This window comes from Thalassophryne amazonica, chromosome 9 (genome assembly GCF_902500255.1).
Source record: "Thalassophryne amazonica chromosome 9, fThaAma1.1, whole genome shotgun sequence".
Classification (NCBI taxonomy): Eukaryota; Metazoa; Chordata; class Actinopteri; order Batrachoidiformes; family Batrachoididae; genus Thalassophryne; species Thalassophryne amazonica.
Window position 1 is genome coordinate 80652567 of NC_047111.1, and position 27753 is coordinate 80680319.

At 40.7% G+C, this 27753-nt stretch overlaps 1 protein-coding gene and 2 long non-coding RNA genes across 4 annotated transcripts in view; all 3 read left to right on the forward strand.

The window, feature by feature from the left end:
• LOC117517494 (voltage-gated potassium channel subunit beta-3) overlaps window positions 1-12694 on the forward strand; it is a 100795-nt gene extending 88101 nt beyond the window's left edge. For both annotated transcript variants that reach the window (XM_034178525.1, XM_034178524.1), the window contains exons 10-14: window positions 4856-4976; window positions 5083-5177; window positions 5310-5430; window positions 11896-11984; window positions 12076-12694. In XM_034178525.1, coding sequence (XP_034034416.1) covers window positions 4856-4976; window positions 5083-5177; window positions 5310-5430; window positions 11896-11984; window positions 12076-12165 — 516 coding nt within the window. In that variant the 3' untranslated portion in view covers window positions 12166-12694. The remainder of the gene's footprint in view (window positions 1-4855; window positions 4977-5082; window positions 5178-5309; window positions 5431-11895; window positions 11985-12075) is intronic.
• A 264-nt stretch (window positions 12695-12958) lies between these two features.
• On the forward strand, window positions 12959-27497 carry LOC117517497. Its single transcript, XR_004562743.1, has 3 exons — window positions 12959-13115; window positions 23974-23977; window positions 27485-27497. It is a non-coding gene; the product is annotated as an uncharacterized LOC117517497 (long non-coding RNA).
• LOC117517496 lies at window positions 13867-14749 on the forward strand. Its single transcript, XR_004562742.1, has 2 exons — window positions 13867-14005; window positions 14039-14749. It is a non-coding gene; the product is annotated as an uncharacterized LOC117517496 (long non-coding RNA).
• Window positions 27498-27753: the final 256 nt, after the last annotated feature.

A 27753-nucleotide genomic window follows, 5' to 3' on the forward strand; every position in this document is an offset into this window, starting at 1 on the left:
CCTGTCCCAAATGATCCCCACTACAAAACACAGTTGTGTCATCAGCAAATAAAATACAACTCATTGACGTGGAAACCAAGCATATGTCATTAATATATAAAAGAAACAGCAAAGGCCCAAGGACTGAGCCCTGGGACACCCCACAAGTGCACCTCAAAAGTTCTGAATTTATCCCACCTAAGTGAACCAAGTGATACCTATTATACAAGTAGTTGGCTATCCAATCATGTGCTAATCCTCTGATGCCATACTTCCATAATTTATCCAATAATATGGTATGATCTGTTGTATGGCTGGGGGGCCTGGCTGCCTTTTTGTTTCTGTCTTTTGTTTTTCCTTCCAGGTGGCTTGCATTTGGGACTGAGTGGCTGTGTTGCTGAGGTTATCAGGACCTCACCCTGATCACCTGCGGCTCGTCAGGACTCACAGCTGTGGTGCATCTATATGGATTGGAACATGGTGGCATTTAAGACTGGAGTATACAGTGTGTATTTGCCAGAGACTCGACCTTGTGACCAGACGGGTGAGATCGTCGTCTCGGGAGCCATCTCATCATCAGTGGATGCAGAGAACGTCCAGGGTTTGATGCACAGTCTGTGAAAGAGGAGGGGGTGAGGTCTCACGCTCGTCAGCACACTTCCTGAGGTACGTTAGATTTTGTGACTAACGTTTATACAGTCAGTAAATGTGGTGTCCCTCACACCTTATTATATTGAGCTGTACGTTAGTCATGTATCGGCTTCCACTGCAGTGGAGTTTTGTGAACTGGATGTTCCATGCCTGCAGGTTGGGAAGCTGATTAGTAATTAAGCCAGGAAGTGTTTGCTGTTTATGTACACCTTTGAGTGGTCTCTCTGTGTGTAGAGTGTGGACTCACATAATGGTTCCTTCTTTCACAGACTCGGTTTGTTGCGGCCACCTGGGGGGTGTCGGCGGGGTCCTTGGGTCCGAACGGCTTCTGGCTCAGGACCGTTAGCGCTGCTGGGAGCGCACCGTATCACCACCACGCCAGACCGCACACCCTTTTGTTGTTTTGTATCACATCACTGTTATGTATTAAATTCAGTTAGCCTTTGTACCGTGCTCTGCTTATTTCATACTGGGTCCTTCAAACGCTGGTCGGTTCTCCGAGCTGCGTCCGACACTTAACAGTAGTCTCTGGCCAAACATCACGGACCCAGCGGTAGCAGAGACGGTAACGCGCCTGGAAGGCGGCAGCAGACGTTCAGTAGTTATCCGGATCAGTTGCGGGTGCTCTCCGCCCGGATGGTGCGTGTTTGAGACCCATTGCTGAATACTGATTTGTGCTCTCTTGCAGCCGTGTTCCTGTGTTTGTGCCTTATCCGTGGGTCGTGGTGGAGTGTGACTGGCGACGGCTTCGCGTCACGCTCCGACCGGATAAGAGGTTTAAACGGGAGCTGCAAGAGTGTGTCTGTAATGGGTGCACGCGCATGGCGGAGCTCTGTGGCACGGGTCGCTGAGCTTCCTGTGTTACAGTTGTAGCCCCGTTTCCCCGGATAAAGATAACTACTGCGTCTGTTGTATCAGCTCCGGCGTTATTTAGTTGAGCACATTTTGGTTGTGTGTTGCACACAGCTGCGCACAGAGATGCAGCTCGTTTGTTTTCTGTCACCAAAGGGGTTTTTTTCATTTTTAGCACTTTGGCTCCCTCTTTTGGTGACTTAGTCACATTACCGTTAAGCTCTTAAGTTAGAACAGGTGTGTTCGATTTGTTTGAGCTTAACGGTATACGTCACTGATTTGTTTTGTGTTAGTTCATTTCGTGTGGGTGTTTTTGAGTTGGTTTTTGTGTGGGATTTTTTTTTTTTTTTCCACTGTTTGTGTCTGGGGTTGTGACCCTGCAGCCTGTCTAAGAAGAAAAAGAAAAAGGACCCAAACAACTGTATGTTGGTCTGTTAGTCTTTCTTTTTATTTCTTTTTGTTTCACCTCCCCAGGGTTTGATGGGACGGTCACCTGGGGGGTGATGGGGTGGTACTTGGGTTTTTTTTTTCTTTTTTTTTTGTTTGTTTTTGTTATGCCCTCTCTTCTCCTCTGACTCCAGCCGGGTGAGCCGTAGTGTCGGCGTTGCTGGAGGGGTGCAGTTTGGTTGTGCTGGGCATTTCCCAGGTAGCCTCTGCACCCGGGAGGGGGGGGGGGGGGGTTTGGGGTATTTTCTTTTTCTTCCCTCTCTTCTCCTCTGGCTCCAGCCGGGTGAGCCGTAGTGTCGGCGTTGCTGGAGTGGTGCAGTTTGGTTATACTGGGTGTTTCCCGGGTAACCTCTGCACCTGGGGGGGGGGGGGGGGGTTTTTTGATTCCCTGTTCCACCTCCGGCTTCAGCACGCCTTTGGCCGTCTGCCATCGGCGTGGCTGAGGTTTGGGGCAGCGGGATATACCCGCAGCTAGTGGCTGGTGTAGAAGTTGGAGGAGTGGCGCCGTTTTGTGCCGTTTGCCATAACCGCTGTTCCACTCCTCCCGGTTGGCTTCTGGGGTATAGTCACGGTTGGTGACACTGGACGTGCTTCCAGTTTCCACTGCGCCAAGGGGGTGGGGTTGGGGTTGTTTTGTTTGTATGTTTTTTTTTTTTTTCTCTCTTCTTGTTTTTCCCCCCAGTTTCCGCCCTCAGGGTTTGACTGTGGTGTCCTCTGGGGGGGAAAGGGCTGTGGGTCCATCTAGCCATAGACGGCCGGGGCTGGGTCCGTTGGTCATGAGGGGAGGCGTCTCCTGGGGTTGACGAGTGGTCCTCTGGGAGGCGCTGGGAGTCCCCGTGGGTGACGTTGGATCCCAGAGGGACCTCGGCTGTGGTTATTACTCCTGGAGCTGGCGGGAAGTCCTCTGGGGGGTGTTGGTCCCTACATGTCATTTGGGGGGGGGTGTTTTAGCGCTTTTATTTGTAAGCTTAAGTTTGGGGTTTTTCTTTTCTCCTCTTCCCGGGGTTTGATAGGACGGTCCCCTGGGGAGGGGGGGGTGGTTTGGTTGTTTATGTTTGTCTTTTTTGTTTTATGACTAATGACCGCACATGGTTGGATAAAGGCTGACCGCACAGGTTTAAGAACTCCTGGCCACACCTGTGCTAAGTGACTGACTGAAACAAAGGCAAGGATGCAGCCAGAGGAGAGGACATCAACCATTCTGTTGGAAGACGAATGCAGATGCGGTTTCCAGCCATGGTCCCTGGAGGGGGGTGTTTCTCCTGGGCCAGGTTTGTGTGGTCGCCGGGAGGCTTCCCGTGAGGGTGGGGTACTGTTGTATGGCTGGGGGGCCTGGCTGCCTTTTTGTTTCTGTCTTTTGTTTTTCCTTCCAGGTGGCTTGCATTTGGGACTGAGTGGCTGTGTTGCTGAGGTTATCAGGACCTCACCCTGATCACCTGCGGCTCATCAGGACTCACAGCTGTGGTGCATCTATATGGATTGGAACATGGTGGCATTTAAGACTGGAGTATACAGTGTGTATTTGCCAGAGACTCGACCTTGTGACCAGACGGGTGAGATCGTCGTCTCGGGAGCCATCTCATCATCAGTGGATGCAGAGAACGTCCAGGGTTTGATGCACGGTCTGTGAAAGAGGAGGGGGTGAGGTCTCACGCTCGTCAGCACACTTCCTGAGGTACGTTAGATTTTGTGACTAACGTTTATACAGTCAGTAAATGTGGTGTCCCTCACACCTTATTATATTGAGCTGTACGTTAGTCATGTATCGGCTTCCACTGCAGTGGAGTTTTGTGAACTGGATGTTCCATGCCTGCAGGTTGGGAAGCTGATTAGTAATTAAGCCAGGAAGTGTTTGCTGTTTATGTACACCTTTGAGTGGTCTCTCTGTGTGTAGAGTGTGGACTCACATAATGGTTCCTTCTTTCACAGACTCGGTTTGTTGCGGCCACCTGGGGGGTGTCGGCGGGGTCCTTGGGTCCGAACGGCTTCTGGCTCCGGACCGTTAGCGCTGCTGGGAGCGCACCGTATCACCACCACGCCAGACCGCACACCCTTTTGTTGTTTTGTCTCACATCACTGTTATGTATTAAATTCAGTTAGCCTTTGTACCGTGCTCTGCTTATTTCATACTGGGTCCTTCAAACGCTGGTCGGTTCTCCGAGCTGCGTCCGACACATAACATGATCAATTGTATCAAAAGCTTTCTGTAAGTCAAAAAAAAAAACAAAAAAAAAACCTAGAGTGTATTGTTTGTTTTCAATTGCATTTGTGATATGTTCTACAAAATCTATTACCACCAGTGAAGTGGTACAATTTTTACAAAAAAAACAAATTGCTGCTCATTTAGTATGTGATGTTTGGACATAAAATCATCCACCCTCTTAATGAATACTTTTTCCAGAATTTTTGAAAATTGAGATAACAGTGAGATTGGCCTGTAGTTTGAAAGAACGTGTTTGTCGCCAGATTTGAACAACGGTACCACTTTAGCTATTTTCATTTGGGAAGGAAATCTACCAGTTGTTAATGACAAGTTACAGATATAAGTAAAAAGTTTAATGACACAATTGATTATATTTTTATCAGACATATAAAAATTATTGTGATCATTTGATTTTTTTCCCTTTTAGTTTATGTGCTATGTTAATAACTTCATATTCATCAGTTTCTCTGATAAATATTGAATCTGATGTCTTCATTGTCCTGTTATCGCAAGAGCTCATATTAGAAGGTACAATTGCATTTGCTAAATTTTTCCCCACATTAGCAAAATAATCATTAAAATGATCAACTATAACTTTATCTTTAACCACTGTATCAGTATTTGAGTAAATGTATGATGGATAGTCTTGGATGACTTTTGTTTTATTTTTGATGATTTCATCTGTATCAATCTGTATTGTTTGTTGTCTCCTCCGGGCTGTAGGAGGCCTACTCGGTGGCACGTCAGTTCAACCTGATACCACCTGTATGCGAGCAGGCAGAGTATCACTATTTCCAGAGGGATAAAGTTGAGGTGCAGCTTCCTGAACTCTACCATAAAATAGGTCTGCTTACGGTTTAATTTTAATTGAACGTGTTGAATGTGACCAACCTGAAAAGAAAGTAGCACATATAGTCAGGATATATATTATCCTCCTCGTCCTCCTCCAGGTGTTGGAGCAATGACCTGGTCTCCCCTTGCTTGTGGATTAATCACAGGGAAGTACAGCGATGGTGTTCCAGAATGCTCCAGAGCAGCAATGAAGGCCAGTCTCATTATCCCTGTTGTGGGATTTTTTTTCTTCTTCTTTTTGAACTGTATCTGCAGGGTTAATGTGAAACCAGTGAATAACTATGTGGGCTTACCAGAGATTGTCTCCGTTTCCCTCCTGGTGCAGGGTTACCAGTGGCTGAAGGAGCGAGTGTACAGTGACGAGGGCCGGAAGCAGCTCGCTAAAATCAAGGAGCTCAATCTACTGGCGGACAGACTGGGCTGCACAGCTGCACAGTTAGCTATAGGTACGATGCCAGCAATGACTGCATGTGCATTCATGCGACAAGAATGGAGTGATGCCAGAAGCACAAGACTAAACGTTTCTTCACTTATTGCAAATATACGGGTAAAAAGCACTTGGTGACAGGCTGACTTTAAGGGGTGAGTTCCTGGGTTGCCCAAACAGTAGGACTCCCCTCTATGTGCTGCTGGTATGTTCCATAGGAAAGGAAAATCCAATACATTCAGTACCAGCACAGGTTCAGGAATTGCTGGCAGGGAACGTGGTATGTTTTCCATCCACCTAAGGAGCTCCCATTCCTGATTTTTTGGTGTTGAATGTTCAACATGTCCAACATCCCAAAATTCTATGAGTGCTTTCACACCTATTTTCCTGATATAAGCAGAGTTTATGCCTGACACAGCTTGTTTAAGACGTCTGTGACAGATGCCCCCTCATGAATAAATAAATATATATATATATAGTTAAACTCGCATATAATGGATTCAGGTGGACCAGTGAATTTTTGAACGTTGTATTCGAAATCTGATATATGTACAGTAGTGTTCAGAATAATAGTAGTGCTATGTGACTAAAAAGATTAATCCAGGTTTTGAGTATATTTCTTATTGTTACATGGGAAACAAGGTACCAGTAGATTCAGTAGATTCTCACAAATCCAACAAGACCAAGCATTCATGATATGCACACTCTTAAGGCTATGAAATTGGGCTATTAGCAGGGGCGGTCCTGGAGGCGGGTCGACCGGGCAGACTTTCCTAATCCTCTTGGCGGCATTTTCTTTGTTAAAAACGACTAGCGACAAATCGAGCTTCTATTTCTGGTGGGGTTTTTTTTTTGTAGCTGCTTGTGTTTGGAGACTGACTTCTATCGCAGTTTCTGTCCCTACCGAGCAGCGGGTGCTGCTGAGCTCCTCCACCGTCACAAAGCACTCACAGGCGGACAAACTTCACACTAGCCTCGCGCCAGTCCCAGCTAGCGAGCTAGCTAGGTAGCAAACTGCACATAATGGCAGACAGTTTGAATGTTGTGGACCGGATTTTGGTGAAGCCATTTGATAGTCTTCCTTACGAAGAAGCCATGGCTGCTGTCATGGCTTCAGCTCTCAATGGTTTGCAGGCCAAAGTTAAAGCAACAGCCCCCAGTGCAATGTTTGTGCATTGCTATGCACACAGACTGAATCTGGTTCTGTCTCAGGGGGCTAAATGCTTATCTGAGTGCAGAATATTTTTTGCATCACTCTCTGGGTTTGCCACATTTTTCTCAAAATCCACAAAGAGGATGTCTTTTCTTGAGTCTGCAGGCTGCTCAAGGTTGCCCAGAAATGCTCCTACTCGGTGGAATTTCACATCACAGATAGTGAGCACTGGGGCAAACAATTATGATGCCCTCCTGCAAACTTTTGAGATGATCATTGCAGATAAGTCCATGGATGATGACACATTAGACTGTGCCAATTTCTTTGTGTTTGTTATTGCAGTAGTCAATTAAAACTTGAATATAGCTGTTGTGAGTTAATTTGTGGGATTGTGGGTGTTCTGGACGAAGTTAGTGTTTTCATGGGTGGTGGGGCGGAGGTGGTGTCCACGTTAGTGTGCACGTGGGGGGGGGGGGGGCGCACGCAGGGGGTTTCGCCCGGGGAGTAAATCACTCTAGAACTGCCACTGGCTATTAGTAAAAAAAAAGTAGAAAAGGGGGTGTTCACAATAATAGTAGTGTGGCATTCAGTCAGTGAGTTCGTCAGTTTTGTCGAACAAACAGGTGTGAATCAGGTGTCTCCTATTTAAGGATGAAGCCAGCACCTGTTGAACATGCTTTTCTCTTTGAAAGCCTGAGGAAAATGGGACGTTCAAGACATTGTTCAGAAGAACAGCGTAGTTTGATTAAAAAGTTGATTGGAGAGGGGAAAACTTATATGCAGGTGCAAAAATTATAGGCTGTTCATCTACAATGATCTCCAATGCTTTAAAATGGACAACAAAAAAAAAAAAAAACAGAGACGTGTGGAAGAAAATGGAAAACAACCATCAAAATGGATAGAAGAACAACCAGAATGGCAAAGTCTCACCCATTGATCAGCAAGCAAAATCTTGGTTACAAACCAACAAAATTAATGCCTCGCAGATGTGAAGAAATCATGAAAAACTGTGGTTATACAACTAAATACTAGTTTAGTGATTCACAGGATTGCTAAAAAAGCAGTTTGAACATAATAGTTTTGAGTTTGTAGCATCAACAGCAGATGCTACTATTATTATGAACACCTCTTTTCTACTTTTTTTTTTACTAATAGCCCAATTTCATAGCCTTAAGAGTGTGTATATTATGAATGCTTGGTCTTGTTGGATTTGTGAGAATCTACTGAATCTACTGGTACCTTGTTTCCCATGTAACAATAAGAAATATACTCAAAACCTGGATTAATCTTTTTAGTCACATAGCACTACTATTATCCTGAACACTACTGTAACATTACAAACTAGAAGCACTCAGAGAGTGCCATTTTGATGGTTGTTTTCCGTTTTCTTCCATGCCTCTGTTTTTTTTTTTGTTTTTTTTTGTCCATTTTAAAGCAGTTGGAGATCATTGTAGATGAACAGCCTATAATTTTTTGCACCTGCGTATAAGTTTTCCCCTCTCCAATCAACTTTTTAATCAAACTACGCTGTTCTTCTGAACAATATCTTGAACGTCCCATTTTCCGCAGGCTTTCAAAGAGAAAAGCATGTTCAACAGGTGCTGGCTTCATCCTTACATAGGAGACACCTGATTCACACCTGTTTGTTCCACAAAATTGACAAACTCACTGACTGAATGTCACACTACTATTATTGTGAACACCCCCTTTTCTACTTTTTTTTTACTAATGGCCCAATTTCATAGCCTTAAGAGTGTGCATATCATGAAAGCTTGGTCTTGTTGGATTTGTGAGAATCTACTGAATCTACTGGTACCTTGTTTCCCATGTAACAATAAGAAATATACTCAAAACCTGGATTAATCTTTTTAGCAGCGCCGCCGTTCGGCATAAGCAGACTACGCAGCCTGCGTGGGGCACCAACCATGTTGCACTAGTTTGCAGGGCCTCCAATTGACTGAAAAATGTGTTGAAATTATTACATTATTACCAGTGATGCCGTTACTCTAATCTGACCACTTTTCTTTGTAACGAGTAATCTAACGCGTTAATCTTTCCAAATGAGTAATCAGATTAAAGTTACTTCTCCAAGTCACTGTGCGTTTATTATTTTTGCATTGTGGGTCGACAGCAGCATTAAACTTGGTCCGTGGGCAGGAGGTCGGCGTTCAACTGAACTGCCCACTTTAAGCGAGCTGTGAGCTTTTCATCAGCTACGACTCGTCCTCACCTCTTAAAGCGCGGTGAAAACAGCACACCTGCACTGAGCTTTACAGTCATTTTTATGCTTTATTTTTCTCCTTTATTTAGAATTCTGAGCTGAGCCGCTCCGTATCGTCTCATTAAAAACAGCTGATCCTCCGCGACGTGTCAACAACTAACACTATTTTCCACTCAAATGCACCTAAACTCTCTTTCTGAGGACCCATGATGTGAAAACACAATAAAACTTTCTTACCTGTAAATTTGGTCATGTTTTCTGCATAAATAAATGTTATCCATTCTTTGTGCTCAAACGCCAAAGCAGGGGCGAATCCAGATGGAATGGGGGCGTGGGGCAAGGATGTGCCTCCCTCCCCCACAACACCCCTAGATTAAAGGTCCAGTTTTGAAGCCGTTTTTTTTTTTACTACAGCTACTAATACTACTTAAAATAATAATAATTTTGACAAGTAAAATGTTTATAGAGAATTTAAATGTTAGAAAAATGGTAGAATTTAATAGCTACATTTATAAACAATGTAGGTTAGAAATTGCAAGTTTTACTGTTACACTGCTGTCAACAGTTAAATATGAGGTCAAGAAAGATTATTTTACTTTTTATAAAAAAAGTATTTATTTTCATTGAAGTCAAGAAAGGGTGACTATAAAGTGAGTTTTGGCAAAACAGGTATCATTGTCATGTTGAGGTGGCAGAGGGTTGTTGTCCGCAGCTGGGGAAAGTAACTAAAAAAGTAACTAGTAATCTAACTGCGGTGAAAGTGTAATGACACGGACCCACAACAGGGGGCGTAAATGAACGGACAATAGATGAGCCAAAAATACAACACTTTACTGTTGTGAAGCGTGCACAACGAAATACAGACAAATACAGAATTTGGACAGAGTCAAATGTACAAAGGTGACGTGTGGGCAGGCTCAAGGATAGAAGACGTCCGTCCAGAGAAGAGCCGGATCCCACATGATTTCCACTGCCACCGAACCCGGAGAATACTGGAGCCACCAAGTTCAGAGTCCCCAGGTGGCCACCGTCTCCGGCTGTCGGATCTGGTACTGCTGGCAGGAAGCAGAAACAGTTATGTGTGGGTGTGTGTACACCCAGCAAATACAAGCAGCGACAGTTCCTTAATGGTGGGTAAGACACCTCCACCTCCAAAACAGGAACACAATAACAATACCAGTAGCACCTACTGAACACGGCTGAGAGTTTTACCTCCAAAGGCAAACGATATCTCGGCGACGAGGTGCAGATGTCGGCCGGCTTTTGTGTGTGTCGTTGATCACCAGGCGATTGGTGACAGCTGTCATAGTTGATGAGTGACAGCTGTCACCCCAGCTGTTCCTGAAAGGCGGCAGCGCCCTCTCATGCCTGAAGCCCGCACTTCAGGCAGGGCGCCCTCTGGTGGTGGTGGGCTAGCAGTACCTCCTCTTCAGCGGCCCACACAACACTAACTTAGTTACTTTTACAATTGAGTAATCAGTAAAGTAACTAACTTTCTTTTTCAAGGAGTAATCAGTAATCAGTAATTGGATTACTTTATCAAAGTAACTGTGGCAACACTGATTATTACATTTCAAAATCAATATGAATTATTTATGAATAGGCCCATCGTTTTTGTCTTTAAACATTGTGTAGGCCCCTACCCCATTACTTAATTGGGGCAAATTAACAGTTTTTTTGCCTAATATAAAGCCCCCATCCACCCCCGCCCTGATTCCCTGAACTGGTACAGCCCTGTTTATGTCTTTCTCTGTTCGCTGTGTCGCCTAACCAGGGTTGCCAGATGTGACAATTTCCAGTCCAATAAATGCTCAAAAATGCATGGAGGCACTAAATCCTGCGCAATTTGAACTGATTTTTAAAATGTGTGTGGCAATTCTTACAAAAAAACTCATCCAGTGCCATATTTTTACCCTAAACAAACCAATTGGATGGGAAAACACCCAATCTGGCAACCCAGCGCCTAACTGAAGTAGCACTGCTAGCCCACATTCGATTCTGACACGAGACGACAAGTTACCAATATGCCACAATTAAACAATGAAGCGACAGCAGGAGTCTGGAGCTGAAAAACGGAGGAAAAAGAAACAAAAAGATGATGCCCGTGCATCCCTTGCTGGTAAGTACGTGTTAAAGGTTTAAATTGTTTTGATTACTTAATGTTCAGTGGTGCTGCTTAAGCTAGGTTGCGTTGGCTTTGCTGATTTGATGTAGCTTTAAACGCTAAACTTAAACGCTTTAATAAATAGTAACGGTTTGAGTAGAACTTGTGTGTGTGTGTGTGTGTGTGTGTGTGTGTGTGTGTGCGCGTGGGGGGGGTGTTCTCTTGTATGGGGGTGGGGGTCTCCCTGACCAGTTATGCTTAGGGCCTCCAAAACCTTAGCAGCGGCCCTGCTTTTTAGTCACATAGCACTACTATTATTCTGAACACTACTGTATAAAATGGACTAAATCCATTACATGTATATAATGGATTAGTTACAGTTGGGAGGCGCCAAACTATGGGGAAATACACAACAGCACTAGAACCGTAATGCTCTGGTGCTGTTAGATCTTAGTGCTGCGTTTGGATCATCATATTGTACTCGACAGGCTGGAAAATCATTTTCGGATTACTGGGAATGCCCTTGCATGGTTGACATCATACCTGACCAGTCGTTCTCTGTGACAACTGTGTTTACTCTTTTTAAATCATACTGACAACAGAAACTACCCAAATGACCCTGATCAAAAGTTTACATACCCCTGTTCTTAATACTGTGTATTGCCCCCCTTTAACATCAGTGACAGCTTGGAGTCTTTTGTGGTCGTTGTGGACGAGGCACTCTGATGGTGACTTTATCTACATCAATTACAAAGAAATACAAACAGTATGGCACTCTGTGGTAAATCTGTGTGGAGCAGACAGTTCTCAATCTGAGTGACTGTACAATAAGGAGAAGAGTGAGGAAAGCCACCAAGACACCCAGACAACCCAGAAGAAGTTACAGGCTTATGTGGCTGTGATTGTAGAATTTGTCCATGTTTTGCATTTTACTGTTCTCTCATGGTTGACTGATGAGGTGGCCAGTTGGTTAAACATGATCTTCTGATTCTTTTCTCTCCTCCAGCCTGGTGTCTGCGTAGTGAGGGAGTCAGCTCAGTACTTCTGGGAGTTTCTAACACTGACCAGCTTGTGGAAAACCTCGGCGCCCTGCAGGTACACATTTCACTTTATTTGCTCAACACTAATACAGAACAATGACGTTGTAAAATGATGGCTGTTTTTTTTTTCTGCCCCTACTTTGCAGATTTTATCTCAAATGACCCCTCAGACCGTTACTGAGATTGACGCCCTGCTGGGAAACAAACCGCACTTGAAGAAAGAGTCACGCGCTTAAAGATGCAAATGTGATGGAAAAAGACAATGAGACTGAGGAAACATTGCTTTTTTCTCTGCCCTATACTCAACAACTTGCATGTCGTCTGCAACATTATGCTTTCAGTATGTGCGCACATTCATTCTGCGCAGTACATTGCATCATGAAAAAAGCAGTTCCTGTATTGTTCTCACACTTTTTATCACGGAAAGGTCAAAGGTTGGAACAGCTGTTCTCTGACATCCAGCTCAAGCCATGTTAAAGCGAACACAGGACTTGGATTTGACTGTTGCTACTCAAATATTCTTAAGTGGGGATAAAAAAGCAACACACGTCTATGCTATGATACCACTTTACTGTTTGAATGGTGCTTTCATTTGGACATGTGAGTCACTCCCCCTTGCTGCTGCCCATTGTTCTACAGGATGTTTAGTATCCAGCAGCCAGAGAGCCAAAGGTTAGTCCCCATGAGTCCAGCTGAACATTTCCCATAGTGTGCATGTGACTGGTTTGCTGTGCTCACTGCTTTACAGGGTTTGGGAACAGTAGATTACTAGTAGATGTGACAGTGATCTGATTTTCATATGTGTATATATATATATATATATATATATATATATATACACATTGATATTTCTTAAACAGATGTATGAAAATGGATATTGCTTAATTACTTGAACATCTTAAGAAAAAATATGCCCTTGCAACTGCAAGATTGCAGACACTGATATATCTTAAAGTAATGACTGATTGTGACACACATTACTTACTCTTATTTTCAAATTATTGGATCATATTGCACAGTAGGTCTTTTTTGGCGAGGTGTTGGAGGGTGGGCACTATGTAATAATATCACAGTGTTTTAACAACTTTGAACAACTGAATCTGTTTCGGAAGCTTGTATTTCATTTAGCACGTCAATCATTTATAAAAACACTGAAAATATTTCTTCTGGAATTGCTTCATTTATTGTTACAAACATTTTGAAATGTGTTGAACATTTTTCAATGTGTCACAATCATTTTCTGAAGGGTCTTTACTGTTTTGACTTGGTACCAAGTTGAATCAGTTTGAGAAAGTTACTTCATTAAGCAGTTACAAAGCTATGGACATTTTTTTGTGTTTTACTCAGTGTTTTAAGAGTTTTTTTTATTGAATACTGAATTATTTTCTGAAGCATATGTTCCAGTTAGTGATTTCAGCATTTGAAAAACCTTGGACATTTTGGTGCACGCTTAGAGAATACCCTCTGATTTGCTGATTGTTCTTTGCCTTTGGAACGGACAGTAACTGCATTCTGGGAACTGAATGTACGGGCCATTACATAAAACTTTTCAAGCTCTATCAGGGAGGAGGGTGCTTGTCTATTTAAAAATTTTCTTTCAGAAAATTTCACTTGGTGTTTCAAGGGTTTGAAACACTGAATAGTTTCTGAAGCAACTGTTTCATTCCGTGTACTGAGCAACATCAAACAGTGACAAATTTACTTAAGCAACTGATTTATTTAGCTTTAAAGCATTTCCAAACACAAACTCATTTCAAAAGGCAAATAGTTAATTGGGCATTTCAAGCATTTCCAAACAGTGAATCATTTCATGAAGGGTTTCATTTTATTTTACAGTTCATGGGATAGTTTGGGAGGGGTATAAACCAGTAATTCACCCCCTAAGTACACTTATGGAAAGACTAATGTAGTTGTCTATGAATTTGAACATGAGATTATGAGTTTTATTCTGGCAATAAGAAAGTAGTGTTTAATAGTATGTTAGATTGTGAAAGTGACTTTCCCAGCCCTGATGCTTTCTCAGCAATCTGTTCAGTTCCTCTGTAAACTGTGCGCATGTCCCTTTAAGTGAGAACTGTTGGGAAGGTGTCAGGACACGGACAAGAACAGCCCCATCAGGGTATAATTGTGGCATGGCTTTTACAGCTTATGTAGATTTGCAGTGCCCTTGTAAGCTTCTTTTTTTTTATCTAAATGCTCTGACAGTTTGATCCAGGATCTGTGTTGGTGTCACAGGAATCAGACGTTTGGACAATAGGACATGAAGCAACATCAATCGTAAGTCTATAATATACATTATAACTCTTGCCAATGGTCACATGGGGTAAAATGTACTTTTGGAAGATTAGAAATATACATTCTCTTCTTTTTCTGTATTTATTTTCTTGCACATACAATCTCATCCTATACTGTGCATTTCTATTTATTATTAGTATTATTTTTAATCGAGGTCAATTCTTTGTTATGTGTGGAAAATTAATATTTTGTTATTTTTCTGAATGCTCAGATATCAGCACAGATTTCCAGTTTGTAAATGTAAATAGGAGAGATACTGAGATTAATGGGACGTTTATGTCTGAAGGAAGAAAACCTTTATACTGCTCTGTGACTCTGATGATGTGCACACAGACTGTAGCTTCCACAGTACATAGATCAACCAAATCTTGAAAATGTAACTTTGCCTGCGTAAATATATTTTATTGTCTTGCCACAAAGAGAAACCAAAAGAGAGAAGAGGCAACTCATACTGAATGTATCATGTCTGTTGCTCAAACTTACCTGAAGGAGATTTTTGTTTTTATAAAATGTGTTTTAAAGACAGCTTCTCTTTGTCTTTCAGCCTGCTGGGTAAAATGTGCAAAGCTGCCATGGAAACATATGCACTGAGGTTCATATGCATGTACTCCTTGGGCCTCATTCATCAAACTGTGTAGAAAAGGTTCTAAATGCTGTCGTAAGAAAAAAAAATGTAGCGTGTGTAAGTACAAAAAAATTCTGTATATATGCACATCAGTAGCAGGTGTTGATAAATCACATATATACTAAAGCACATCCTAGTACATACAGAAACACCCAAAATGAACCATATATGGTTAAAAAAAAAACATGCATCTGTTGTTTGTGTTCCTCATCAGAGTAACGGGACAAGTGTGAAGAAAATTAACTTTCATAAAATGGAGACCAAAGTGCTTGTGTGGGCACAGCAGTGACATGATAAAAATGAATGCAGCAAGTGGGAACACAAGGTGGCGATAATGAGTCCACACCATTTGTAATAACCATTCATTCATGGTGTTGCATGCTGTTTCTTAATTTAGTCATCACAATCACTTACAGATCTACTTTTAACAACCTTAAAAAAGCTCACTACACGAACCAGCATAAAATATTCCAATTAACAGAATAAGTAGACAATTATTTATCGTTACAGTTGTCCCAGAATTTTTTTCCGCTCCTGTGACATCATCACACTGCTGTCTTTATAAAGATTAAAGCTCTCCTAATGATATCTGAGCAGAAAAAAATGATGTAAGCCAATTTTATTTTATTTTATGAAATTGCAGTAGAGAAACGACAACCCCAGTTCCAATGAAGTTGGGACGTTTTGTGAAATGTAAATAAAAACAGAACACAATGATTTGCAAATCCTCTTCAACCTATGTTCAGTTGAATACACCACAAAGACAAGATATTTAATGTTCAAACTGATAAACTTTATTGTTTTTGTGCAAATATTTGCTCATTTTGAAATGGATGCCTGCAACATATTTCAAAAAAGCTGGGACAGTGGCATGTTTATCACTGTGTTACATCACCTTTCCTTCTAACAACACTCAATAAGCGTTTGGGAACTGAGGACACTAATTGTGAGTGTCATGATTGGGTATAAAAGGAGTATCCGCAAAAGGCTCAGCCATTCACAAGCAAAGATGGGGTGAGGATCACCACTTTGTGAACAACTGCTTGAAAAAAATAGTCCAACAATTAGGGATTCCATCATCTACAGTCCATAACATAATCAGAAGATTCAGAGAATCTGGAGAACTTTCTACATGTAAGCGGCAAGGCCGAAAACCAACATCGAATGCCTGTGACCTTCAATCCCTCAGGCAGCACTGTATTAAAAACCAACATCACTGTGTAAAGGCTCTTACCACGTGGGCTCAGGAACGCTTCAGAAAATCATTTTCAGTTAACACAATTTGTCGCTACATCTACAAGAGCAAGTTAAAACTCTACCATGCAAAGCAAAAGCCATACATCAACAACATCCAGAAATGCTGCTGCCTTCTCTGGGCCTGAGCTCATTTGAAATGGACAGATGCAAAGTGGAAAAGTGTGCTGTGGTCTGATGAGTCCACATTTCAAATTGTTTTTGGAAATTATTAACGTCATGTCCTCCAGACAAAAGAGGAAAAAGACTATCCAGATTGTTACCAGCGCAAAGTTCAAAAGCCAGCATCTGTGATGGTATGGGGGTGTGTTAGTGCCCATGGCATGGGCAACTTACGCATCTGTGATGGCACCATCAATTCTGAAAGGTACATCCAGGTTTTGGAGCAACACATACTGCCATCCAAGCAACGTCTTTTTCAGGGATGTCCCTGCTCATTTCAGCAAGACAATGCCAAGCCACGTTCTGCACGTGTTACAACAGCGTGGCTTCGTAGTAAAAGAGTGCGGGTACTGGACTGGCCTGCCTACAGTCCAGACCTGTCGCCCATTGAAAATGTGTGGCACATTATGAAGTGTAAAATACGACAACAGAGACCCCCGGACTGTTGAACAACTGAAGTCGTACATCAAGCAAGAATGGGAAAGAATTCCACCTAGAAAGCTTCAACAATTAGTGTTCTCAGTTCCCAAACGCTTATTGAGTGTTGTTAGAAGGAAAAGTGATGTAACACAGTGGTAAACATACCACTGTCCCAAATTTTTTGAAATGTGTTGCAGGCATCCATTTCAAAATGAGCAAATATTTGCACAAAAACAATAAAGTTTATCAGTTTGAACATTAAATATCTTGTCTTTGTGGTGCATTCAATTGAATATAGGTTGAAGAGGATTTGCAAATCATTGTATTCTGTTTTTATTCACATTTTACACAACGTCCCAACTTCAGTGGACTGGTACTTGGCTCAGACCTTGTCATAGCAAGCTGAGACTGCAGTGCTTGTTGATGAGGTCAAAAGCTGCGGTTTAGTTCATAAATGTGTATTCTGTATGTTCTGACACAAATGAAGCTATACATGTTTCTAACTCGACATAATAACTAACTTTTTACTTATTAATTCAAGGAAATAATGTATGAGGATGATGGTCGCATGCCGTGATGGGCAGCAGTGCTTTGTAGTTGCAGTTTTCCTGTTCTACCACTAGATGATGAGATGATGTGCATGGTCAGAGTTGTACGTATAATTTCCAAACATTTTTTAAGTAACTGCAAGTTGGTAAATTACACACATTGCGTAGAAATGTTCATACGCACAGTTAAGCACAAATCTGTGCATACAAATGGTTGATAAATGAAGGCCCACACATACTAAATTTTGTTTGCATGACAGCATTTAGAACCTTTTCTACACAGTTTGATAAATGAGGACCCAAGTTTCAAAAATTCAGATAACAGTTTTGTATTTACACAATTTGAACATTATAGCTGGAAGATGCTCATAATTACTGTGATATTGATGTGCAGTTACATATAATACCACAGCAACAGTAGGTTCTTTAGCTCACCATAACATTCCATTGTGGTACTGGGAATAAATTATTTATTGTAGTTTTTATCAGTCACTTTAGTGCATTCCTCACACCACTATTAACATTTGCACAAGAGTTAGTTCAACCTCCACAACATAGTCATTTGTGCACATTATAGTAGTAGATTCTCATTCCTTCCAACAAATTGCAAATGCTTTTGGACATGCATCAATTGCTTTCATGCAAGTCTCTGCTCTTTTATAACATCATCATTTGCTTATGTCATGTCAGATCAAAATTAACTATATTTGTAAGTGCTGAATAGTCATTCCCTAATAGGTTGTATGTCACAAACATGAATGAGTGAAGCTCTTCAGACTGTTTTTTTTTTTTTTTTTTTTAGCAAATGCTTCATGGGAACAATAGCATGACTAAAAGACAGTAGGGCTGTACAATATGGTCAAATTATCACATCTCAATATTGTCATATTAATATGATATATGATATGACTATGATTTCACACAAAGTGCAGCAACCGTGAAAGTTAATATTCTTAAACAAAACAGGTCACTCATTTTGCACTCAACATAAGGTTAGGATACACTGCCCTCCAAAAGTATTTCACACATTTTAATTTGTTTATGCCATTTCAAATACAAGAAATACACACACACACACACACATATATATATATATATATAAAGAATAAAAATTTCTAAAGTTATCTTCCTCAAACTCAAGCTGAAAGCAAATCTCTAAACTTGATAAAACCTGTAAATAATAATCAGTTTTATGCCAGTTTTCTTTAGACAAGTCAGGGGATGGAAACATGAACATTTCCAGTCACTGAATATGTATTGGACTTTATTTACATCAATTATGAAGAAATACAAAAGTTTCTTTCACCAAAACATCAATTCTAGACTTTCATCTCAGATGTATTTTCTGGCAAATTGTATCTGAACTTTCAGGTCTTCGTTTAAAGAAAACCCTCCTCTACACCACTTCATCAGGAAGCTGGATTTTATATTTTTAATTAATTTATATCAAGTTGTAGAGATTTGCTTTCAGTTTGAGTTTAAGAAAGATAACTTTAGATTTATTTATCTAAAGTTGTGTCACTGATGTGTCACTAAGACAGCAAAATTAAGAGGTTATTTAATCAACAGCTGCCTGCTCGTTTAAAAATCACTGAAGAAACACGTATATATAAGGCAACCCAAATTAAAGGAGAAATGGTGCTTTTAACAACCTGGACCTCATGTCTGGCATAAAACACGTCGTTTACATCACAATATAACTTGGTGTCATTATGAGTCTGTTGTTCAAAATGACATGTTCAGTTCAAATCTGACGCAAACATTTTCTTCTTCTACTAAGGAGCTGAGTCCCATCAACCCCACTTTACATCATATATGAACAAGCAGGACATAGTGGGCTCTACAATACTGTCACACAGAAATGGAAGGTCAGCCTCATAAAAGAGGGGTTGAGGATGCTGGAGGAAGGGGAACAGGACAAAACAGGAAGAGGACAAAAGAGGTCAAGTACATAGGTGGATTCCTGATAAAATCAGGGCTACAATTGTGGATCATGTTTGTCAATCACAGTCTCACAATGCTGAGGCTGGTTGAATAGTGCAGCAAATGTTGGGAGAACCATTGTAAATTAAATGATTCAAACATTTTGTTGGGAGAATGGGTGTGTGTAACGGACAGTAATTCAACTCTAAACAGTCTGCACTGCACTACTGTCATTGTGTCATACAAGAACTTGTCACTTTTACATTTTGCATTTAAACTTACAGCTTTACTGCAGCACAGATTTGTGTATTGTAGTGTTGCAGCAAAGATTTGCCATATTTACTGTAATTTTACTCTGCATCACAGAGGATTGCAAGGCAACCTTACAGAGGTGGAAGAGGGCCCCATTTGTGCAACGATGATAGCAAACAATGCCATCAGGTTGAGAGAGATACAAAGAGCTGTTACAGAGGATGACAACATCTTTAGGTATATTGAATCTGTCTCTCAGGAGAAATGAAATGTGCATGAAACAACTGTACAATGTGCTATTTGAACAGAACAGAGACAGAGTGAATGAAATCCATCACCAGTGGTAAACCGTGTGTGAAAGTAAGCCTCTTTGACTGCTCCCTTTTTTGCACTTGGTGTCGCCACAGCAAAATCGAGGTGGATCTGCATGTTGAATTGGCACAAGTTTTATGACGGATGCCCTTCCAGACGTAACTCCACGTTACATGGAAATGTGTTCTATGCATACTCTAATGTTTATATACCCTACACTGACATTTACTTACAGTTCTGTGTATTCACAGTGCTACGATATGTTCTCTAAAATGCTTTATGTTACACAGGAAAAATTGTTATAGTTTTTGTCGCTCCCTTTTCTGTGATAAAATGTACACTGGAGCTGGAGACCAGAGAATCACTGTACACATTTATATTGTATACCTTGATGCAAGTTTCAATCTGGCGAAAGGTAGAAGGCGTGGAGGAATCGCATTGGACAGAGATCAACCATTGATGTCACAAGCCAACGAGGACAGAATATTGGGTGCAGCGATCTCAGAAAACGGTGTCCTCACACATATCCCGTCTTGGTCCAGACAACACACAACATCTGCTGACCCTTTTTAGACATGCTTTACAGGAACATTAGGCATATTTCTGAATATTCAAAAACAGTATTTACAGTCAACTATATGTGCTCTTAATTATACAAAATGTTAAGACACATTTACTGCCTAAAACTAACAATATTCATTTTTATTTTTATTAGTTTTAGCTTAGGCACAATAAATGTGTGGTTTATGGGTAAACACACAACATTTACAAAGAGATATCACACTTCAACTTCAAAATACATCATTTCTTTTAGATGATGAAACACCATAAGATATTTGAGGTGTTTTAAAGCAAGTTTGAGTTTTTTTTTTTTTTTGTAGCCTTCTGTGTGCTTTTCTCACACAAGTATGTAACTTGATAATTATTTGTTTGGTTAATGAAATTTAAATAAATTGCACATTTGATGAAACTGTAATGTTTGGACATTTCAGAGCTGATTTTCTATTGTAAGATTAAAGAAAACAATAAAAAATAAAACACTATGTTTCAAGTGTGCCTGAAACCTTTGCACAGTACTGTACTAAGATTTTACTTTTCAAACTGCATTTGCCCAAACATCTTATGCATTTGGCCTCATGTGCCTTTGTGCTTCTCTTGCAGGATCTAGAATGCTTTTTGGTGTTTTTTTGTTCATCACCTTGCAAAACGGAGCAGATTTATGTGCCCGTGTAAACTCAGAAGGTGCAGAGGATGGAAGTGTCAGTATCATTTTTGTCCATTGTGGAGCTCCTTAGTAAGCTAAAATAATTTTATTTTCTTGATTGATGTTCTTAAAGCTCAAATCTTAACAGAAAAGCCGGATTTTTTTTTTTAAATATATAACATTAAGAAGCAGCAGCTGCTGATCTGCTCCCTCCCCCCATTCAAAAAAGGTCATGGACTTCCCTCTTTCAGGAGGAACTTGTTACCTGTATAAAAGACACCTGTTCACACACTCAATCAATCACACTCCAACCTGTCCACCATAGCCAAGACCAAAGAGCTGTCTAAGGACACCAGGGACAAAACTGTAGACCTGCACAAGGCTGGGATGGACTACAGGACAACAGGCAATCAGCTTGGTAGAAGACAACTGTTACGATTATTTATTAGAAAGTGGAAGAAACACAAGATGACTGTCAATCTCCCTCGGTCTGGGATTCAATGCAAGATCTCACTTTGTGGGGTAAGGATGATTCTGAGAAAGCTCAGAACTAAACAGGAGGACCTGGTCAATGACCTGAAGAGAGCTGGAACCACAGTCACAAAGATTACATTAGTAACACATGATGCTGTCATGGTTTAAAATCCTGCAGGAATGTACTGGGTGCACACTCCATGTGGCTGAGCTACGTAAATGAGGCATGCACAGTTAAAGCAGGGGGAACAGATTTTTGGGGGAGACCGTTTAGTCTTTGATACCATTTTGTTAGTCTATAAAGGATACTATCCTACATAACACTGTCAAATATGAAAGAATTTTAATCTTTTTTGACAGTTATGAATTTTTGAAAATTCGTTTCACACACAGTTTAATTATGATACACCGGGCCAGCGCATGCCACGTGCCAGTTAAAGCGTGCGTTTTTTCAATTAAAATGTACCTGCTGTGTATGGCATGCCAGAGCATTGCAGTGATATAACGTGCTATCACCTTTTATCATCATTCACTTGAGTCTCATGAATGTCACAAATTGCTCTATGAAAATTAATGACAACATACACACAATCCAATGCAACTTAATACACCTTAACTAAAGTGATATGAAATATACAATGACATGGCTAAAATTATTCTCTATTGAGCTAACTCTTCTCTAACTCAGCTAATATATTAGAAGGTTGACCGTGTGTGTGTTCGTGCACGCAGACTTTCAACCTAAGGGCCCCAGTGACCTCCCCCTTGCACGTTAAATCGTTATACTAAAATCGCATTCTCAATTCATGCCTCTCTGAAATGTTATTTCTTAACAATCCTGACGTATTCCTACAATATTATTAATAATATTACATAGGGCATTCAGATAGACACGATCGTGTCAGATGTCAGAAGTGAAGCAGAATAGCACGATTATTACCAGGGTCTGTGTGTGAGTTTCTCCATGTCAAACTGAAGTTGCATCAGGCAGGGTATCCAGCTTAAAACTTGTGCCCAATCAATCAATCAATCAACTTTTTTCTTATATAGCGCCAAATCACAACAAACAGTTGCCCCAAGGCGCTCCATATTGCAAGGCAAGGCCATACAATAACCATGAAAAACCCCAACGGTCAAAACGACCCCCTATGAGCAAGCACTTGGCCACAGTGGGAAGGAAAAACTCCCTTTTAACAGGAAGAAACCTCCAGCAGAACCAGGCTCAGGGAGGGGCAGTCTTCTGCTGAGACTGGTTGGGGCTGAGGGAAAGAACCAGGAAAAAGACATGCCGAGAAGGGGGGCAGAGATCGATCACTAATGATTAAATGCAGAGTGATGCATACGGAGCAAAAAAAGAAAGAAACAGTGCATCATGGGAACCCCCCCACAGTCTACGTCTAAAGCAACATAACCAAGGGATGGTCCAGGGTCACCCGATCCAGCCCTAACTATAAGCCTTAGCGAAAAGGAAAGTTTTAAGCCTAATCTTAAAAGTAGAGAGGGTATCTGTCTCCCTGATCTGAATTGGGAGCTGGTTCCACAGGAGAGGAGCCTGAAAGCTGAAGGCTCTGCCTCCCATTCTACTCTTACAAACCCTAGGAACTACAAGTAAGCCCGCAGTCTGAGAGCGAAGCGCTCTAATGGGGTAATATGGTACTACGAGGTCCCTAAGATAAGATGGGACCTGATTATTCAAAACCTTATAAGTAAGAAGAAGAATTTTAAATTCTATTCTAGAATTAACAGGAAGCCAATGAAGAGAGGCCAACACGGGTGAGATATGCTCTCTCCTGCTAGTCCCCGTCAGTACTCTAGCTGCAGCATTCTGAACCAACTGAAGGCTTTTTAGGGAACTTTTAGGACAACCTGATAATAATGAATTACAATAGTCCAGCCTAGAGGAAATAAATGCATGAATTAGTTTTTCAGCATCACTCTGAGACAAGACCTTTCTGATTTTAGAGATATTGCGTAAATGAAAAAAGGCAGTCCTACATATTTGTTTAATATGCGCTTTGAATGACATATCCTGATCAAAAATAACTCCAAGATTTCTCACAGTATTACCAGAGATCAGGGAAATGCCATCCAGAGTAACGATCTGGTTAGACACCATGCTTCCAAGATTTGTGGGGCCAAGTACAATAACTTCAGTTTTATCCGAGTTTAAAAGCAGGAAATTAGAGGTCATCCATGTCTTTATGTCTGTAAGACAATCCTGCAGTTTAGCTAATTGGTGTGTATCCTCTGGCTTCATGGATAGATAAAGCTGGGTATCATCTGCGTAACAATGAAAATTTAAGCAATACCGTCTAATAATACTGCCCAAGGGAAGCATGTATAAAGTGAATAAAATTGGTCCTAGCACAGAACCTTGTGGAACTCCATAATTAACTTTAGTCTGTGAAGAAGATTCCCCATTTACATGAACAAACTGTAATCTATTAGACAAATATGATTCAAACCACCGCAGCACAGTGCCTTTAATACCTATGGCATGCTCTAATCTCTGTAATAAAATTTATGGTCAACAGTATCAAAAGCAGCACTGAGGTCCAACAGAACAAGCACAGAGATAAGTCCACTGTCCGAAGCCATAAGAAGATCATTTGTAACCTTCACTAATGCTGTTTCTGTACTATGATGAATTCTAAAACCTGACTGAAACTCTTCAAATAGACCATTCCTCTGCAGGTGATCAGTTAGCTGTTTTACAACTACCCTCTCAAGAATCTTTGAGAGGGTAGTTGTCAGGGGGAGGGAAGACGAGATCAGACCTTCCCTCACCTGCATTGGTGAGGGAAGGTCACCAATGCAGATCTGTACTCCATCTGCAGCACCCAGGAGCAGCTGCATTCAGGCTGGTCATCACAAAATGTAGCATATTATTACAGTTATCATATTTAAAATTTGTTGAGCTATTACATAATGCAGCGTTATGAGACACGTACATTGAGGATTGGGAGTAACACAGAGGACAGATGTAATCAGATGACTGCTCGCCTTCATTACACAGAATCAGCACTTGTTAGATGTAAAGTGGAATGTCAACAATGAGAAAAGGCTTTCATTTTGAATTTGTATTTCTTTCCATGGAGTAAATATGAATGTAAATGTTTCTCTGCTCAAAAACAAAAGAAACATTGTGGCAGCGTCCTGTCCTCTTATTGTCCCCAGAGTCTCCAGCTCTATACTCGTGGGATGTGGGGCTGCTAAAACAGATCACACAGAAGTGTCTCAGCTGTTTGTCCAGACAAATGGGACAAAACACGAGCTTGGAACAAACATGAGAACATCTGGATGTCAACACTGTCTGTGAGATATGAGACATCCAAATCATTAGATTAGTGCACATCTAAAATGCTGGATGCCTCAAAACAGGACAATAATAATATGCAAAGAGATAATAAATAAGAACGCATACATCTGTACTGAGCATCCTACTCAGTAATTTGTACCACTGGCTTTGTGCTTGCTAGTGTAGCAGGATGAAGGTCCCGGGTCCTGATTGAAAAGACGTTCCTGCTAGCTTGGCTATGGGAAATTCCCCTTTGGCTGACCTGGTAGAGGAACGGTCTTTAGTGCGAGCTGTCTGGGGTTCGAACCCACCGCCATCCTGGCCACAAAGGTCCTACGGTCACACTAGATGATTTTTGGTGGATAAATTAGGATTTTTTTTATAAGTTGCAGCATAAATCTGCTTAGTACTTTGATTCCTGGGAAAGTCCTAAATAAACTGTCATTATCATTATTATTAAAAACAAATATGTGATTTTTCAGAAGATAAGTCACCCCAGCGTATAAGTCTTAGGACTTCCCAAATTAGTAACAATAACTTCGACTTATACTCCAGAAAATATGCTATTCACTGAAACAGATTTTTGTTTTCAGGTACTGTATTTGTAAATAAAAACAACCACACTACAACGCTACGATTTGGGGGAAATTAGTAAATATCTATAGTTCTTTCAAAATTTAAAACTGGATGGTTTATCATTAACATAGACCAAATATTGTTTTGTTTTATTGTAGCTGATTGGTTTGCAGTAGGGATATAAAAACAATAGGGCAGTGCAATCTTGTTTGAACCCTGTGTGATATCACGGGACTGACCACTCATTGGAACAGCCACTCCCATTGTGCAATGTATACACAGCATAACTTCACATGCAAAAATGGTGTACTGTTTTGTATTCGGCTGCAATCACCGAAACAGTTGCAAAAAGTGTTTTTGGTTCCCAGTGGAGAAGGGAAGACAAAGCAAGTGGGAGACGTCGTGTCGGTAAGTGTTAGCCTACACAGCTGACCAGAGTAGCTGCATTCTCTCGCCCGCAAAACCCGCCTGACATGTTGTGCTCTGGGTCATAAACAAACCGCAACACGTCCACTTTCCCACCACATCGTCACTTTTTCTTTGCATTTTCACTTGTGTGGAATATGCCCAAAAATTAGTCGAGAAATTACGTCATCTGCATATTTTATATCCCTTTAGGCGCCCACCCTCAAATGAGACTGGTGCCCAATTGACACAGGGAAGGAACCCCAAGCAAAATGGAAGAAGCCAAAAGAAATTACTTTGAGTGCAAAAGTTCAAGGCACCCAATAATTCAGTTTGTCTCTTTGTAGCGGGATGAAAGTCTTTTAATTTTATCAAAGAAATAAAAGCCATACTAAATTAATTTAAAAAATATACAGTCTGGTACATGACAACACAAAGACAAATGCATTTTTTTTTTTTTTTTAACAGTTGTGTTGAAAATAGTGTTTAAATAAGTGAGTAAACTCAAAACCATTATGATAGCTTTTATTTCCATACACACAAATGCAATGGAAACACTGCAAATTCTATTCCACATGAAAACATGAAGAAAATTTATCAAATTTGTTACTACTTTACAGAAAGTGAGGAAAAAGTAACATTACGTTGTTCAAAAATAGCACTGTCTGCATTTTTCTTAGAAACTCAAACATTTACTGTAAAATGAAAAAATCTTGAAGCTTTGTCGTTCCACCATTAAACATAATATTTAGTTGCATAACCACTGTTTCTGAGTTGACCAAATTCTTGCACCTGTGAAAAGGTATTCCAGCCCATAGTGCAGCAGATAACAGAATATTTATGGAGGAATCCTTCAAATGATGATACAAGCACCAAATTTGGCAAAAGTAAACCTTAGATATTACTCTTTTGAAAAAACAGACGGGCCACTTGAATTTTCAATAGGCGGCCACGTAGGGATCAATTGAAGAATTACATAGGGGTCAAAATATAAAAATGCTCCAGTCATATTGAAAATTATACCACATTATTTGTCTGATTGTAAAGATTCCAAAAAGGTATAGTTTGGACTATCTACGACTGAATTCTATAGACTTATGGGGTAAAAACAACAAGAATGGTGACAAAGTTCAGTTTCAGTTTGTACAGGGGTCACAAGTTAGAGTTGCTCCAATTTTGTTCAAAGGTGATGCAAATTATTGGTTGACTTAATAGGGTTTCAAAAAGGATTAGTTTGCACCATGTATCATACTTAGTTATGTTACAGGGTAACATATATCACGTCATAGAATTCAATGGATGTCAACATTATTTGACCTTTACTTTGGAGACCAAGCATTCAACCCAGTCAAAACTATTCCATTTATTAATCGAAGTAGCTCAGTCAAGAATTTGCACCATTTTTTACTAAAATTGTAGCAACTTTAACTTTTGACCACTGTACAAACTGAAATTGACCTTTGTCACCATTCTTAAGGTTTTTACCCCATAACATTCAGTCATAGATAGTCCAAACTATACCTTTCTGTAATCTAAATGATCAGACAAATAATGTTTTATAGTTTTCAATATGATTGGAGCATTATTATATTTTAACCCCTATGTAATTCTTCAATTGACCCCTACGTGGCCGCCTATTAAAATAAAATTGGCCTGTGGTTTTTCAAAAGAGCAATATCTAAGGAGAATTTGTGCTGGATTCAGTGCTTGTATCACCATGTGAAGTATTGTTTCAGTTATTTGCTGCACTACCAGGAGGATTGGAATACTTTCCACAATTCTTCTGCATTTCTTAGTTGTACCTCAGAAACAGCATTTTTGGTGTTACCCCACACATTTTCTATTGGATTAAGGTCCTGGGATTGGGCTGGCCACTCCATAACATTAATCCAAGATGCTGCTCACTTGCTAGTGTGTTTGGAGCCATTGACTTGTTGAAACACCAATTTGAAGGGCATTTCTTCTTTGGCATAAGGAAACAATTGTGCTCATTTTCATTACAACTTTCCATTCATGACACAGAAGTCAAGCCACAGTGAGGACTCAATTATGCAAAATTTGAAACTGCACAGCAAT